Genomic DNA, 17,747 nt, shown 5'->3' with positions numbered 1-17,747 from the left:
GCTTATCTCCAGTGTCCACCTTCGCAACCTTAACTGGGAGATCCTCTGCCCGTGGGCACTGCCATGTGCCCACTTCTGTGAGCAGGCATTTTGGGAAGACATCCAAAGCAGGCCTCACAGGGCCTGTTTTCTACAGGCCAAGAGGCATTGTTTGGCACAGAGGACATCTTTAGAAATGTAGGCTTTTCTATGAAAAGATGCAAATTGCTGGACACAGTAGTGCATGCCTATAATCCCAGCATCTCCGGAGGCTGAGGCAGGAGGATCGTGAGTTCAAAGCCAGTCTCAGCAAAAGCGAGGTGCTAAGCAATTCACAAAGACCCTGTCTCTAAGTAAAATACAGAATAGGACTGAGGATATAGCTCAGTGGTCAAGTGCCCCTGAGTTCAATCCCTGGTACCAAAAAGGAAAAAAAGAAAGGAAGGAAGGAAGGAAGGAAGAGAGGGAGGGAGGGAGGGAAGAGAAGAGAAGAGGTGCAAATTGAAACTTCTTCCTAAATGTGAAGCTTGAAAACTCAAGGATTTCTATAAATCATTTGATTTTAAAAAGTCACATTAGAATCAGGTATATCTACCTATCCTCAGTTTTCTTAACACACATATATCCAAATCTATATCAGGTATATTTATATACCTGTATCACACACAAAGTCATGATCTCCTCTCCTTTGAGAAAAAGATAATGTTCCATATTGAGAAAAGAAGTTCCAATTTAACTTTCTGTGGCATTTCATAAGTCTCCCAACTCTCCTAGTGAGGGACTTAATGTAGTCTACCTTTATTCAAATGTCCCACCCTCTCTAGGATTGCTAAAAGGACAGATACATGGCATTAGTGTCCCACAATAATAATGTGTCATCTTTAATATGGGGACAGTTTTATGAAGTTAAGCTTAGGAACAAGAAGTGATATTCATAAAAGGCCTGATTCTGAGCTGCAGTCAGAGTGATTGCTTAAGAGTACAAATGAATTCAGCTGTGCCACTGAAGATTAAGCATCCTTGGCTGGATTTGTGCTAAATTTTTTTAGGGATGGGTCCCACAGAGCTCTGCAGGAATTCATTGGTTATTTCTGCACACAATTTCTTCTCCTACTATACTCTGGTGACAGCTGTCCAGATGCATCACCAGCAAGAGGACAGTTTTAGCAGAAACAATAACAAGCTAAAAAAAAAAAAAAATGAAGAAGAAAAAGAAGCAGCAGCTCTACTGCTGTTTATTATAGTGGCCATAAAAGAGACTGGTGTATTCATTTGCTTTAGGTTTTATCCTTCTTGTTATGTGGTCAAACTTAGGTTTTAATGAACATTTAGTTACTTAATACTGATACTGTTGATTTACAATAATAAAGTCACCCTTGATGACTTGTGATCCTGAAAGAAAGGCAGAGATTGGATCATTGAGATCCATGGATAAGAGTCAAGCTTTTCTTTGACTATGCAGCCACCTCAATCTGTTTTCCAGTCAAGCCTTTTAGCAGAATTGGAAACAGATGAAACAATTGAGACTGGACAAGAACGTATTTAGAGTAGGATGAAGGACTGGGACCTGTAGCTTCATGGGTGGAAGTCCTGGGACCTTAAGACTGGAGGTACTTTGGAACAAGCAGGTGATCATGGAGTGCAGTAGAGTAGAAAGGACTGTGAACCTTACTATATTTATGGCTTTTTAATATCAACTAAGAAGTGCCTGCTTAATATCTTGCCCCTGCAGTATCAGCATTGCCTAAAAAAAAATTTCAGAAATGTAACATCTCAGGCTTCACCCAGACCTACTAAATTGGAGCCTGCATTTTAAAAAGATGCCAAGACACTATTTTCATGTCCATATTAAAGTTTAAGAAGCCCTGCTATAACAGATCCCAGGATAGCACAAAGACGCACACACACACACAACTCTATCTATATCCTGATTTCTAAATGACATTGAAGCATTTCAGGAAGTTAACACATTCAATCTGGAAGAAGTATCCATTGTAGTTTCAGGTGATATTAAAAAGTTGATATTAAAAAGTCAGGTCCATTTTAAGTGTTGGTCTTTAAAATTTGGGGTATAACAAAACCCTTTTGATCTTGATTATACTTTTTGACTCATAATTGAGAGCAATAGTATGGGAAAATTGCTGCCACTTCCTCTGTTTGATAGTGTGACAATATTAACTTTAATTGCCAGAGTGTTGTGCTCAGCTACAGGTCTAGTCTTTCATCAACTATGAATATTAATATCAATATCAGGGCACAATTACAGAATAGTTACTTAAGCATTTGGGCAACTACATCTCAATTATGATTTCTAAACATTTCCCTAAAATGTTATTTAAAATTTAAAAGGCCTTGTAGTAAAAACAAAACAAACAAAAAAAAGAATAAATGGAATTCTTGGTGATGCTGTTCTATAATTGAACTTGTAGTAAACCTTAATCTCATATTTATGAATTATTGGATAGTAGCATGTAATCTGTGGACTTGTCTTGTTATATGATAATTAAAAGTACAATTTGAAGAAGTGACTTGTTTTCTTTGCATAGAGAAAATCCCTGCTGGCTTTAGAGAAGGAAGAAGAAGAAGAGAGAAGTAAAACTATAGAAAGTTTAAAGACAGCACTAAGGACAAAACCAATGAGGTAATTCTTGCCTGGGCAGCATGTTCTTTCTCTCTCTCTCCTTTTCTTCCTACTTTATTTTTTGCACTAGTCAGACTTCCAAGAATTTTTAAATTCTTTAACCATTGAGTATTTAATAAATTGATATTCTTCAATTAAAAGACATGCAGAGAGTCATCGGAATTGCTAAAATTTAAAAAGAGATTAACAATAATGGCAACAATGTAGAAAAAAATTGGGACCCTATTTATTGCTCTTGGAATATAAAATAGTATGGCCACTTTGGAAAAGAGTTAGGCAGTTCTCCAGAACGTTAGTGTTGCCATGTGACCTGACAATTCTACTTTTAGACATACAGATAAGGGAAATGAAAATGTGTTCCCCAAAATGCTGCCCATAAATGTTCATGTCTACATTATTCAAAAGCCAAAAAGTAGAGTATATCCATCAATTGATGAATGGACAAAGTGTGGTATGTCCACAGTGGAGTATTTCATGGCCATTAAAAGCAATGAAGTACCAGTCACAGCATGCAATCACCTTACAAACATTATGCTAAATGAAAGAAATTAAAAATAATAGATGGGCAGACTTTCTGGCAATAGTGATTCATTCCTTTCTGGTAATCAGTTTCCACTGAGTGCTTCCTCCATTGTCACTTCCATTCAGGCCTCTAGGATTTGGTGAGGTGTTGGTGTTCCCACAGGCACATTTCATTAGCACAGGTGCTATGAATGAAGCCAACTGGCTTAACCAGTTTGGTGATATTTGGATCCTGTGGTTGGGTAGAATGGCTCAAAAAAATAATTGCTTTTCTTTATTTGATAATAAAATGCAAACTAAGAAAAATCTATTAATTCATTGAAAATATGGTGCAGTTTTAGGACAGAGGTCTTCTAGACTATCTTAGTTAAACCAGTGTTTGCTTCAGTGTGTTCTACATGCCCAGATTGAATGGGTATCCAAGGCTAAATAATTTGGTAGTTTCTTAAATAGTAAGATAAACCAGTTGTATTATCTCTGGAATTTTCAAGGGTTTTGACATGCACATAGGCATTGTGAATTATTTCCATTGATTGACTTTACAATAAAGGTTATAAATATTGATAAAAATTAATTTACAGTTGTTTTAGTCAGCTATTTTTGCTGCTGTGATTAAAGGATCTGACCAGAACAATTTTAAAGGAGGAAAAGTTTATTTCAAGGCTCATGGTTCAGGTGTCTTAGTCCCTAGAAGGCTGGCTCCATCCCTCAAGGCTCAAGGTGAGGAAGGATGTCATGGCAGAAGAGTGTGGCAGAGGGAAGCAGCTCACATTGTGATCAGAAAGCAGAGAGAGAGTCCACTCGCCAGATTCAAATATATACCCAAAGCCATGCCGCAGTTCCCACCTCCTCCAGTCACACCCTACCACTTCAGTTACCACTCAGTTAATCCCTATCAGAGGATTAATTCACTGATTGGGTTAAGACATCTTTAGCAATTAGAGAAATGCAAATCAAAACTACTCTAAGATTTCATCTCACCCCAGTCAGAATGGCAAATATCAGAAGTACAAACAAAATGTTGGCAAGGATGTGGGGGAAAAGGCACACTTATACATTGCTGGTGGGAATATAAATTGGTACAACCATTATGGAAAGCAGTATGGAGATTCCTCGGAAAACTTGGAATGGAACCACCATTTGACCCAGCTATCCCACTTCTCGGTTTATACCCAAAGGACTTAAAATAAGCATATTACAGTGATACAGTCACAGCAATGTTTATAGTAGCCCAATTCACAGTAACTAAACTATGGAACCAACCTAGGTGCTCTTCAACAGAAGAATGGACAAAAAAAAAAAAAAATTGGTATATATATACCAATTTATATTATTTGTATTATACCAATTTATATATGTATATATATATATACACACACACATACACACACAATGGAACCTTAAAGAAGAATGAAATTATGGCATTTGCCAGTAAATGGATGGAGCTGAAAAATATCATGCTAAGCAAAATAAGCCAATCCCAAAAAACCCAAAAGCTGAATGTTTTCTCTGCTATGCAGATGCTAATTCACAATGAGGCAGGGCTATGGAAATTACTTTAGATTAGGTAGAGGGGAGTGAAGGGAGGGGAGGAGGTATGGGAGTAGGAAGGATAGCAGAATGAATCAGACATTATTACCCCATGTATACATGTAACTGTGTGACCAGTGTGATTCTGCATCATGTACAACCAGAAGAATGAGAAATTATAATCCATTATATATGATGTATCAAAGTGCATTCTACTGTCATATATAACTAATTAAAACAAGTTTAAAAAGTTAAAAAAAAAAAAAGAGTAGGGAAAAGAAGAGTATTGTTTCAAAACCTCCTAGGGCTGCAAATTGTTATTCGTTTGATAAGCAAATGTCCTGGAGTTGAAGGACACCCTCTGATTTTTCTTACAGTGTACCAGGGTCAGCAGTCAGCACATAGAAGTACATGGGACCTGCAATAACTCAGATCAGCAGATGATTTTAACCGAAGACAAGATATATATTTTGAGTGTCCTTTTGCTCATTTACTCAAATATGGTTCTTTGTACCAGTTGAGATGTATTTACCTCAAATACAGATTTTTTTTTTTTTCCTGATTTTGGCTAGATTATAAGAGGCAGGATTGAGAAGCCCTCATCAAGAGGCCTTTGGAACTTTCGGAACTGAGTCTTCTTTCTTTCCCCTGTCCTCCAAAGGTTGTCTCCTAAGGGCTATTGCAAAATCCCCAAGAGACTTAAGTCTGATGCGCTTCTCTTCATGACAGGTTTGTAACCAGATTCATCGACTTGGATGGCTTGTCATGTATTCTCAACTTTCTAAAGACCATGGACTATGAGACCTCTGAGTCTCGAATACATACCTCTCTCATTGGATGTATAAAGGCGCTAATGAACAACTCTCAAGGTCGGGCTCACGTCCTGGCTCACTCTGAGAGTATTAATGTAATTGCTCAGAGTCTGAGCACAGAGAACATTAAGACAAAGGTGGCCGTGCTGGAAATCTTGGGCGCCGTGTGCCTGGTTCCTGGGGGCCACAAGAAGGTTCTACAGGCCATGCTGCACTACCAGAAGTATGCCAGCGAGAGGACCCGCTTTCAGGTGGGCGTTCCCTCCCCTTCTTCTCTCACCCCATCCTTAACTGCACAGATAGGTGCCTTTTCCAGCCCTGAAGGGGGAACATGACTTGAGATTCCCTCCAGCAAGTGACTACTCACACTGTAACTTCCCTTCTTCTGGGTCTAAGGACCAGAAAATAGTATATACTTTCTATAGTCACCCAATCTGAGATTTTAGATTTACTGAACTTTAAAATGCAGGCCTGCAACACATCTTCTGTATCCACTCAGTGGAATGCTCCCCGAAAATTCTACAGATTGCCATTCTTGATTTAGGATTGAGATGAAAAGTGAGATTGTGTCAACTTTTTTACTCAAATGTAAAAATCAAGCTGAGGTAACCAAGTCTTTCATACTTGTATATATGAACATGCATGCTGTAAATTTTTTTAAAGTATAATTTTTAGGACTGATGTGAAAGGAAAAAGAAAGGTAGCTTTCTGTGGATCAGTGGAATTCTGACTAAACACAAGATTTTAAAAATTAACTTATCCGCATACAAAATTTTGCAAAATGAGCACAAGGTTAGTAATGATTCAGTCCTTTGTTTTTATATCTGTATCCTTGATAGACCTTAATTAATGACTTGGATAAAAGCACCGGGCGGTATCGGGATGAAGTGAGTCTCAAGACTGCCATCATGTCCTTCATTAACGCAGTGCTAAGCCAAGGCGCAGGAGTGGTAAGAACCTTCCATATTGTGATTTTTAAAATATGAAGAATAATTTTAAAATAAATTCTATCAAGTCTAAAAAGCATAAATATATGTTTTATCACCCTTTTACTTTCAGGAGAGTTTGGACTTTAGACTTCATCTTCGCTATGAATTTCTGATGTTAGGAATTCAACCTGTAATAGATAAATTAAGGGAACATGAAAATTCAACATTAGATAGGTAAGTGAGCCTGTTCTGATCTGAGATAGTTTATGCTTCTTCCGTGGGTGTGGTACCATATTGAATGGCAGCCTGTGTCTGTAGCACGAGGAGCTCACACCAGGGTGTCGGTTCAGCTAATGATGTTTTTATCCAAAGACTTCATCTTTGAAGGGAGCAGCCCGTTGGGCAGAGAACTTGAAGTGGGTTTTGGCTTTAGACCTTAATCTATATCCTATCCTCGGGTTGCCTTGTCCTTCCTATCTATCCTGGTCCAAGTCATTCATTTTTTCTGAACTTTAGTGATTTTTATACTTACAAAAATTGGTGACCATATTGATGACAATAATGACAACTATCTTGTTTGTTGCTACAATTGACTATAAAACTTATGGTCTCAGTACCCTTGATTGGCATTCTGTGAATGTCACCTTTCACTTCTTGTCCTTTTGTTCTTGTTTGTAGTCATTTTTATCATTTCTAAGATGGCCCCATTACCTCTCAGATCTTTCCTTCTAGTGCCCTTCTTCAATCATTCGCCGCAACATGCTCTTCTTGATATTCTGTAAATATGTCAGTAAAGCTCTTGCCTCAGGACCTTTGTACATACTATTTTGTCAGCTTCAAAAAATATTTCATAGCTGTCCAGATGTTACCTGTTCCCTTGTTCCCTGCAAGAAAGACCTTTTCGAGCCACCATATATATTTACTTCACTTCCCTTTATTTTCTATTCCCTTGACCTGGATGTATTTGTCTACATAGACTGTATCAATCCCTGTGCACAGAATATGTGGTAGTAGGGGTTAATAAATATTTGCATAAACAATGAATGACATGAATATTTCTTTTGTGATCTTCAGTTCAATAGCAAATCAAGTATGGGTAGATGAGCTTATTTTCCACAAAGGGACTCCATGAGTGGAATCTGAACTTGATTATTTTTAGATTTGATATATATTAATTTAATAATTGTCTAGTATGTGCTATGCACTGTAGGTTTCTAAATTTTTACTTTATCTTGATCTTAATCTATTTTTCCCTTATAACAAAATTAAGTGAAGTCATTCAAGTATTCAAGTGAAGTCATTCAAGTATTACTGTATATCTTTTGGAGAGATCTCTGAAAATTTAGGAAAGGCCTTATTGTTAATGTCCTGAATCCTATGTACTTGTGTTCATAGCATGTTCTGCTTTTAATAACTTTTCTTTAATTATCTTTCAGGCATTTAGACTTTTTCGAAATGCTCCGAAATGAAGATGAACTAGAATTTGCCAAAAGATTTGAACTGGTATGTATACTTGTCATTATTCTGGTTTAACTCACCAGCTCACAGAATTTCTCCTTGAAAGGGTACTGTAGCATTGGCATGGGTCAGTGTAACCTGTGAACAAAATCTAAGCTCTATTTTTTTTTTTTTAACCTAAGACACAGGATTAGTTTGTATTTGCCTTGGACTTACTTATCTTGCATTGGGAGAATTGAAGAACTTGGGTGTTTGACTTTGATTTGTTTTTCCTGTAAAATAGGTTCACATAGACACAAAAAGTGCAACTCAGATGTTTGAGCTGACCAGGAAGAGGCTGACTCACAGTGAAGCTTACCCTCACTTCATGTCCATCCTTCACCACTGCCTCCAGATGCCTTGTAAGTGTTCGATTCCCTGGGGGGTTCAAGCGATGAGACACTGCCCACTGGGCTCTGTCTTCTGATTGGTGCTCACGGGGCTGGGGCGTGTACACCAGGGGCGTGTACACCATTACAGAACTCCATTTCGTGACAGACCATGCCTTTCCCCCCACAGCTTAAGGGATACAGTGGAATTCACAGAATGAAATGAATTTATAATTTACTTTTACTTTGAAAATAAATATAAGCTTTACAACAGACTTAGAAAGGGGTAGAAAATACCTCTCAGTCGAATAAATAGTCTTTAGGTGTCAAAATTCCAGCATTTGGGGAAATGTTGGTGCAGATGATATAAACATCTCTTTGGATCTGTGGCTTTAAAGCGTGACCATTGTTGGGAAATACTCAGTTTACAAACAACTTGATGATTTCCTCCACCATTCTTTTCCTTTTTAGACAAGAGGAGTGGTAACACTGTTCAGTACTGGCTACTGCTGGACAGAATCATACAGCAGATAGTAATCCAAAATGACAAAGGACAGGACCCCGACTCCACACCTCTGGAAAACTTTAATATTAAGAATGTCGTACGAATGTGAGTCTCTTCTTATTCCACTGCCTGTGACATAATGGTGATAATATAAGACATATATTTTATCCTAGGATCAAATATAAAGTCACTCTATAAGCACATGCAATATTTGTAAGCAACATCTGGGTTTAAATGGGTATCAAGCATGTACTGAGGATTTTCTCTGCAGTAGACTATTTTTGTACCCAGGGAGAATGCATTTAGTGGTCAACCTTTTCACGTCTTTTGTAATGAGTACTCGTTTAACTTATACAGGTTGGTTAATGAAAATGAAGTTAAGCAGTGGAAAGAACAAGCAGAAAAAATGAGAAAAGGTAAGCGGTGAGGCCCTCACAAAAGAAGACGCGGCGTTACTGATTGTTGGGTGACCCTGACAAGAGCAGGGGACGTGTCGTTGGTTGTTGGGTGACAACCCTGCTCTTCCTATCTTTGTACTGACGTTTCCTGTTGACTTACGAACATCAAGGAACTTTTCTTTTTCCATGTCTTGAGGGGGTTTTGCACAGGCTTTTTTTTTGAACCAAGCAATTTTAATTGTCATGCTGATTCTCAAATATTTTATTTCTTGGCTTATAATCACATAAATTTTTTGAAGAGTTTGTGACATATGCTGCTCAGTATTTGTTAATTCAGATGTTCTTAACTACCAATCATCCAGACCCTTCTTCTGCCCCATAGCTGCTCTTTAAATACTTCAGGTCTTAAGAAATAGAATAAGGGACTCTAGAATTTTGAAATTTTGCCCAGAACTTTAAAAGAGAAGCGTAACCCACTGGGTCTCAGCATCCCAATTCTCTCCATGACCTCAATTTGGCACCCATCATAAAAAGAGAAATCATGCAGAAAATCAATGACAATTGTAAAGATATGTGTTATAAAACTACAACAAGCCAGTTGTTAGTATTTGAATAAGTCTTTGATATTATCCCCCTTGTGTTCCTCATGGTGCCAGCCACTCACAGAAATGGATAGCTTTCCTACCTCCTTCAGAATATTAGCAAATTAAAATTGGCCACTTTGTGAGAACAGCCCTAATCCTAGCCGCCGCTCTTTCACCATACTGGTCAGCTGACTTCCTTTTCCTTGTCCAAGTTACACAGTCACAGCCAATGAAATGCAGTAGCACTCACCCCATTAGTTAATGCTCTGAAAAGAATGTCCAGGAGATGGCTGAGCATTTCCTTTCCTCTCATCACATTTATCCTTTGCCGTTGAGCACAAAAGCACCGCTGATATAGGAAAATACCAAATGTGAATTCCTGTTCTGTTAACTAGTTCCCATATGTATCTATGCTGATCTCTAATAATTGAGGCTCTGCATGCATTTTTACAATTAAATTTCAGGAACTGCTGTGGAAAGAATAGAAACATTGACTAAAAGTTAGGGTAAAGGGAGATGAAACCAAGGAGAAAATGATCCATGAGTGGGTGTTTGGGGAATACTATTCCACCCCAGAGCATGGAGATTCGCAGCTGAGGAGAGCACTTGGAACATAAGTGTTTGCACCATAATAACTCCACCTTCCCTGATTCGCTGAACAGGATAAGTTATGTCCTCTCTTCCCCTCCAGCCTCCCCTTCTGCAATGTGAAGATTAAACCTAACTCACAGGGATGTTGTGAAGATAAAGTGTCAAAACAAATAGAACGTTAGCATGGTATCTGGCACAATAAATGACAGCCGTTATTACAAGATGCAGGTGGCTGAGATGGTAGAGGAGAGAATCCCCAAGGTCAGGGAGAGGAACAGGATAATTTAAAGTGAAGTCATGGGTATAGTATAAAAGAGGAAAGATTGAAGATTTGATCTTCGATCCTTTTCTTGGGCTTCAGGAAAGCAAAGTTAGATTCAAAAGGGCACATGTTGACAAATTAGTGAGGAGGCAGAGGCTGTGTAGAGCAGAAAGTTCCATGGACCTGAAAGGTGTAGAATATTTGGAGGAAAATTGTCTTTGGTGGAGAGCCTGCCCAGGAAGTACTCAATGAAAGCTTAGCAAATATATAGTCAATGCAGACTACGTATGGGCGTGTCTTTAGACTGGAGCTTCCCACACCTGGCATTAAACTAGGATCATCTAAGGAGCATTTGGAAATCACAGTCTCCTAAGCCCTGCTCCAGCCTACAGAATAGCCTACTTAGTGTGGGGTCTGGAAGGTACTGGAATGTCAAGACCTCTTAGGATTCTGAGGCAGCAGGATTTGTCAGTGGCATTCCTGTGAGAAGAACGCTAATCCCTCGGCTTGTTGTTTTCAATGAGAAATGACATGATGACAGAAAAAGGAAAAGGGGATACGGTGAGGTAGTTTTTAGATGCAGATCCAAGGAGGTCAGAGATGCATCCACAGAGTGGTAGAAGTGGGTCAGTGGTTAACTCCAAGGCTGCCAAAACCCAAGCATTTTAATGGTTCATGCCTCTCCCTGCAAATCGCAATTCTGGGGGACACGAAAAGAGAAGGTCAGGGACAGAGACAACAAGAATTTAAATGTGTTATCAAACTCAAAAAATAGAGACTAACTTTGTATAACTTAGCCTCAGTGGGTTATATCTCTGGTGGATTTATTGATATAAAAAGAATAGGAATTGGGGCCAAGTATTTGAAATAAAAATCTTCAGCCTAAACTTAATTCTTTCTCTTTTCCAAAGCTCACCACTCTTGTCAGCAAGCACATATTCGCTGGCAGTGTGAATAAGTGTCCTGCTAAATCGGGTGCCCTGTTCCATTAGAGCAGGACTAGGGAAGCAAGAAACCACAGCTGAGAGCTAATATTTTTCTCCCCACATTACTGATTTTCATGCTCAACCTACACTCCTGTCCTTAAGATATTTGATACTGAGATGATAACATTTGCTTTCCCGAGTTTTAATAGCTTGCTGGAAGCATAAAATACTTCAGATGGCCTTCTGAGAAGGGAATGGAAGAAACAAGTTGGTGTCACGCTGATGACGTGGTCTGCAGCAGCTTCTAATCATGTCAGAGCCTCCCTTTCAGCCCTTCCGCCAGTGGGACAGAGCCAGCAATCCTCACTCATCTCCCTGTCCCATTTCTAATTTGTGAGAAGAGGCCCTTTTAACATTCGTTTTTTTCCTAGTGGGGCTCAGGGGCCATTTCTGTGACAGGATTTTGAATTAGCTACCCAACATTCTCCTCCACAAGTAGTTACTCAAACTTTGTTTCTTTTTTAGAATTATGGTCTCAGGGTCTCTACTTGGGTTAACATTGTAGTTAGTGGCGTTGTTCATCTGAAGCCCTTCAAGCATGAGCAATGTTAGCCTGGGGGTCTCCCTTTGGTGGGGAGGAGGAACGGTACCAAGCTGAAGAAGAGCTGGTTTTCTTTGTAGGAAAGCTATTTTTGCCTTGAAGAACCTCCCATTTTCATATTCAATTGTTTTTTTTTATGTGTAGAGCACAATGAGCTGCAACAGAAATTGGAAAAGAAAGAGAGAGAATGTGATGCTAAGACCCAAGAGAAGGAAGAAATGATGCAGACCTTAAATAAAATGAAAGAGAAACTTGAAAAGGAGACTACTGAGCATAAGCAAGTCAAGCAGCAGGTGGCGGACCTCACAGCACAGCTCCATGAGCTCAGCAGGGTGAGGGCCACGGGTGTCTTGCATTCTCGGGCATCTGCCAAAGCCTTCCTTATCCCAGATCCCAGCAACCTTACATAGGCAATTTACATAGATCTGAGATATCTCACGGTTGATCACAGTAGCTTTGAGACCCGCTCCCTCTGTAATCTCGTATTGGTAGCAGAGGTTGGGGGTGGGGCACGTTTTTAGTACTAGCTCTGTACAAAAAGCAGAGGAAATCATATTAGCTTTTACCGTGAAAACCAATTTCATGAAAACCAAATTGTATGATGATATGAAAGGTGAGAGAGCTGTGCATGCTCCATAGATAAGCTCTCAAGTGTCAAACACAAAGGGTGACTCAACTGAGTCCATAAAGCCCCAAACTCACCAGGCCTTTAAACCCCTGTTCTCACAAGTGCGAGATTTCTCTATGGTACCTACTTAAGGCCAAGTGACAGATTCTCAAAATCATCCAGTGAACTTCTTTCTTCCATTGATTTCCTCTTTTTCTCCTTGTATCTTTTCAGAGGGCCGTCTGTGCTTCAGTCCCAGGAGGACCCTCGCCTGGAGCACCAGGGGGGCCCTTTCCTTCCTCAGTGCCTGGGTCCCTCCTTCCTCCCCCACCACCCCCACCCCTGCCAGGAGTGCTACCTCCTCCACCACCTCCCCTTCCCCCAGGAGGCCCTCCCCCTCCCCCAGGGCCACCTCCTTTAGGGGGAGTCTTGCCACCTCCCGGTGCGCCAATGGGACTGGCACTCAAGAAGAAAAACATTCCTCAGCCCACAAATGCCCTGAAGTCCTTCAACTGGTTGAAGCTGCCTGAGGTGAGCCATTGGTTCCCACGTTGCTGCTGGTAGATTAGCCTTAGCCACTCGGTGTGTCTTCACTGAAAGAAAGAAACAGCCCTGACTGCTAAAGGACTTCATTTTCCTGTGTGGACTCAGGGTTCTAACTCGCTCAGATATTTTAAGTGGTAAAGCTTCTGAAATATTGACAAGTTGTTTGAGTGTTGTGTAGAATGAAAAATTGGGGATAGCAGCACTTTTTCTAGAAATAACCATGTCTGTTCTTTATGTATACAACTAAAAACCAGAGAAACTTATTCACTTGATGTTTCTAGAACAAACTGGAAGGAACGGTATGGACCGAAATTGATGACACAAAAGTCTTCAAAATTCTAGATCTCGAAGACCTGGAAAGAACTTTCTCTGCCTACCAAAGACAGCAGGTAACGGCATGTGCCCTACAGATGCCAAAAAAAGTAAAATAATCACGTCCTTGTGCATGATCCCCAGGCCATCTGCCATAACTGTGATCTGATAAGCATCTTAGTTCTGTGCCGCATGGTCTGCCCTGCTATGTTCCTGCAAAGCAACACAGTGTGTGTGTCCCCATATGCGTTCAAGTGCCTGTCGGTGTGTGTGTGTGAACAGTTGAAGGTATATGAGCTCTGTGTATCGCGGTATGTGTCCAAGACCTTGTCTCCATTGGTGTAAAGAGGTCTGTATTTTATTGTCACTGTGTGTAGTCAAAATGGGTTGCTAGGAAAAAATAGGGAGATATGTGACCTATATTGTCACCTCACAGTATTTGTTTCTGAAGCCATTTTGGTTTACTGAGTTTTTAAAAAGTACACATCAAATGAATACTCTCAGAAGCAAAATGCTTTTTGAAATAGCTGGATGCTTTAGAAGCACCGGCATTAGTAAATACTATAATTTGGCCGCTAACTAGAACCTGCGGAAAAGTTTTTAACTATACGTCATAGGCTTGATAGGCTAGGTGGGGGGCTTGCAGAAGCTGAGTAAGTGTGGAGATGGCAGTGACCCAAACAGCACCAGAGAAGCTACGGAAAAGTGAGCAAATCTTATGTAATGGCAGCAGGAACACGTGACTTGGTGCTTGCCAGCTATTCACATTGGCAAGACCCAGCAGGCATCATCTCTGGGTAAGCCCTAGGCACATCCAAATGGTACCTCTTGCTCCTCCAGACGTCCTATTAGTAGAGTTCTTAAGGGTAGACAAGACTCTTCATATCCATACAGTATATGGATAGTTCCAGAAGAACAAAAGAAAGGTGGGGCCCAAACAGTTGACCAGATCCCTGAGAAGGGAAAACTAAGCCAGGAGTGTGAGGAGAAAGAGGCTGGCCGAAGGAGAGGAATGGTCAAGGGAGCCCACAATACGCACCCCAACTGGGGCTTTCCTTGGGCTGCTCGAGAAGGCCCTGCACTCCTGCATGAATCATGCCCAGGGTGGAGTACCCTCAAGCAAGCCATAGACTTCCTAGTTGGCTTACTTGGCTTGGTTCCCAAGAAAGAATGTCTCAGAAAAATACTAAGCACCAAGGGAAAAGATGGACTGAAACTAGGGGAGAAGCAAAAGCTAAAGATTTTTTTTCATTATTATTTCAAGTGGTCTTCAATGCATCTGAAATGGGGAGTTTCACGGGGGGCGGGGAGTATATTTAGCCAGAATATTTTGCTCAAAGAGAGGACAAGCTTCTCTAGCAACTGTTGTGCTAGTTTAATAAAGTTTGAAATAAAACCTGCCATAATGACATAAACCCTAAAAAAACAAGGACCCTCAGCTGGGCCCCTCCATAAATAAGAAGGCAACTTGTACAATATATTATACACCAAATAAAGGAAAATGAAGAAAACAAAGGTATGGCATTGTCCAGTAAAAAGCAAGAGAGCTTAGCTTTGAAAGAACAAACAAAGAGTATGTGTGGAGTCATCCTGCAGGTGCTCTGAGCCCATCAGACGGATTGGCTGATTGGCTGCCACATGCTTTCTCCCTCCCACTGCCCCAGTCTCCTGTCCCAGGAAGGGTATCCCCTGGGCCTTGTCATGAAGTCATAGGACATTTTAGCAAATTTCCTAGTAATTCAAATGATCCTTTGACCTGATTACATATCCCACTGCTTTTCCACATGAGTTTCACTTGCTAATGCTGGTCCACGCTGGTTGCCTAAAATGAAGATTTGAGAACTTAGAGAAGTATTTTAAAGGAAGGGAAAGCAGCAGTATCCCAAATGATGCTGTTCAAGTCTGGGCATGTGGGTTGCATTTATTATGAAGGCAGGTGGTTGAAAGACCCAAGGTTATAAGACTCATAATTAACTGGCTTTCAGCAGAAGGTGCAGGAAGATGCTGCCAAAATGCTCTGGGACAAATATGTGGACAATTCTCAAGAGCTCTGGGAGACGGGATTGCAGAAAGCCCAGCAATTGGGTAATTGTCTCCTAGCAACCAACACTGTTTTAAGTAATCAGTAGCTGTTCCAATCAGGATAGACTAGAACATGTTAGTTGTACTTAACACTAAGTAGATTGGTAAGTAGAATTAGTTGTGACCAGATTTTTCAGCAGCACTTCCTGAAGAAAAATTTCAACACCTTTTGACACAAGAACGAGAGATGAGAATTTTTAAACCATAAGTATATTTTCCAAATGAGGGTAATTTAAGCCGTTTTATTGGATTTACTAAATGTTGAGAGCCAGAAAAATCAAAAGATACAGACATTCTAGTTGGAATATGTAGTACAGAGTAAAGGAAACAAAGTTCCTATCATTGAATGTCCCCTGATCTCACGATGGCAACATCAAAGAACTATGCATTTTCATTTCAGTCTTGGCAGTACATTATATAATTATCACCACATTTGAACTGCTCTCTTTTCTATCCCCAAATGAACACTGGAAACCTATTTTTTTCCATGGTGTCTCCTCTTTCCTCCCTGCCTAGTTATGAAACCCTCGTCAAACTCTCTGGACCACATCCAGTTGTTTGGCTAGATAAATATTTCAGAGAGGCAAGGGGAGACATGAATATCATTACCTGCATGCATGCAATAGGACCCTACACAGAGTATGAATTTGAGAAATCTCAGCAATATCAGGTTAGTTTATTTAGTTGAATGAGGAATGACGCTTAGGAAGTATATACATACGTGTCTATATTACACATGTATACCTATATAAATATAGATACACATTTACACATACATTTGCTTGTATGTGTAAACATATATATGTATAAAACATCGCATATAAAACACATGTATATAAAACATCTGGTTGATTTGAGAAATATAATTAAAATCAAGCATTTATATTATCTACTTTGAAAGATTAAAATGTGTTCAACTTTTGCAGAGTTCCACAGTACAACATACAGTATAAAAGCAGAGGCGAGAAAATCTGTTAATAACCATAATGTGAACTAAAAGATGATAATCAGCATTAAGTATCCATTACATTTCTGATGCTGAGTATTATAAACATAGTTCTCAATGTTATCAACCCTAAAATTTAACTCTCTAAGAGTTCTTTGCTTATTTTCTTATTTAATACTTACCCTTAACTCCAGGAGGAGGATATTATTCCTATATTGCAGATACTGAAAATTTGGTTTAGTATGTATTCAGTGCCCCAACAGGTAGCATAATCAGTGGCATAGTTCTCAGTTTCACTTTGTTCTTAATTCATGGTTTTATTCATTATGAATACCAGACTTTGTAGAGGATTTTCTTTAACTCTAGTTTTAAGAACAAGACCACTCCTATTCAGATTTTTTTTCCAGTGCATTTATCAAAGGTGTGCAGAGCTGATTGTGTAAGCTTACGTGCACATGAAATGGAATTTAAAAGCATGCCGTTATTTCCCTGCTCACATTCCAAAACGTCATTTGAAAGTCAATTTCTTGAATCTCAGGACTTCTTTTTCCTCACTGAAACTACATCAATACTGATTTCCAAGTCAGCCACAAGAGACTTAGTACATAGTGTAGCATGTTGCTTAGTAGTATTATTTCAGATACAATTAAGCAGTATTCATGTCTGTTTTATGGGAAAATTTCCTCCTGACATGCTGTAAACTCATTTCTCCTTATCTATACAGTTGAACAGAAGGAGAATGAATGGAAGAGAGTCATGGCTCTATAGCAACATATTAACACTCCGGCTCTCTTCCTCCCACTCTTTGCCCAAGGATAGCCCTTCATTTAAGATCCTGTTATCAGTACGTGATATAACATTTCAAATCCTCTGTGCTCTGATTTAGGGAACAAGAGATAACTAGTGTCCAGTCTTTACTAGACAGTAGTTATCTCTTATTTACTAAATCTGACCTTTACTTCTAATTTGTAATATATAAGTCATTTTTGAGTCCCATGTGAAACATGAGTAATATCTTCTTCTGACTGTTTTATAAATGTTCAAAGTTTTATTCCTTTTATAGTTTTCATTATTCTGTACCTCTAATTTGCACATTAAAAATGATATGATTTAACATATTTATTTCAGCAACCTTGACCCTTACCCTT

General features: G+C 39.5%; 1 protein-coding gene across 1 annotated transcript in view; it reads left to right on the top strand.

The window, feature by feature from the left end:
* Daam1 (dishevelled associated activator of morphogenesis 1) overlaps positions 1-17,747 on the top strand; it is a 166,822-nt gene that overhangs the window by 115,898 nt on the left and 33,177 nt on the right. The window contains exons 5-15 of the mRNA XM_071607998.1: positions 2,526-2,620; positions 5,402-5,735; positions 6,324-6,434; positions 6,544-6,647; positions 7,850-7,916; positions 8,155-8,272; positions 8,711-8,849; positions 9,102-9,160; positions 12,251-12,438; positions 12,948-13,244; positions 13,541-13,648. Of these exons, the coding sequence (XP_071464099.1) occupies positions 2,526-2,620; positions 5,402-5,735; positions 6,324-6,434; positions 6,544-6,647; positions 7,850-7,916; positions 8,155-8,272; positions 8,711-8,849; positions 9,102-9,160; positions 12,251-12,438; positions 12,948-13,244; positions 13,541-13,648 (1,620 nt within the window). The remainder of the gene's footprint in view (positions 1-2,525; positions 2,621-5,401; positions 5,736-6,323; positions 6,435-6,543; positions 6,648-7,849; positions 7,917-8,154; positions 8,273-8,710; positions 8,850-9,101; positions 9,161-12,250; positions 12,439-12,947; positions 13,245-13,540; positions 13,649-17,747) is intronic.

The sequence above is a fragment of the Marmota flaviventris genome, chromosome 2 (genome assembly GCF_047511675.1).
Source record: "Marmota flaviventris isolate mMarFla1 chromosome 2, mMarFla1.hap1, whole genome shotgun sequence".
Taxonomy (NCBI): Eukaryota; Metazoa; Chordata; class Mammalia; order Rodentia; family Sciuridae; genus Marmota; species Marmota flaviventris.
The sequence above is the reverse complement of the archived record's forward strand: the minus strand, read 5'-3'. Positions and strand labels throughout refer to the sequence as shown.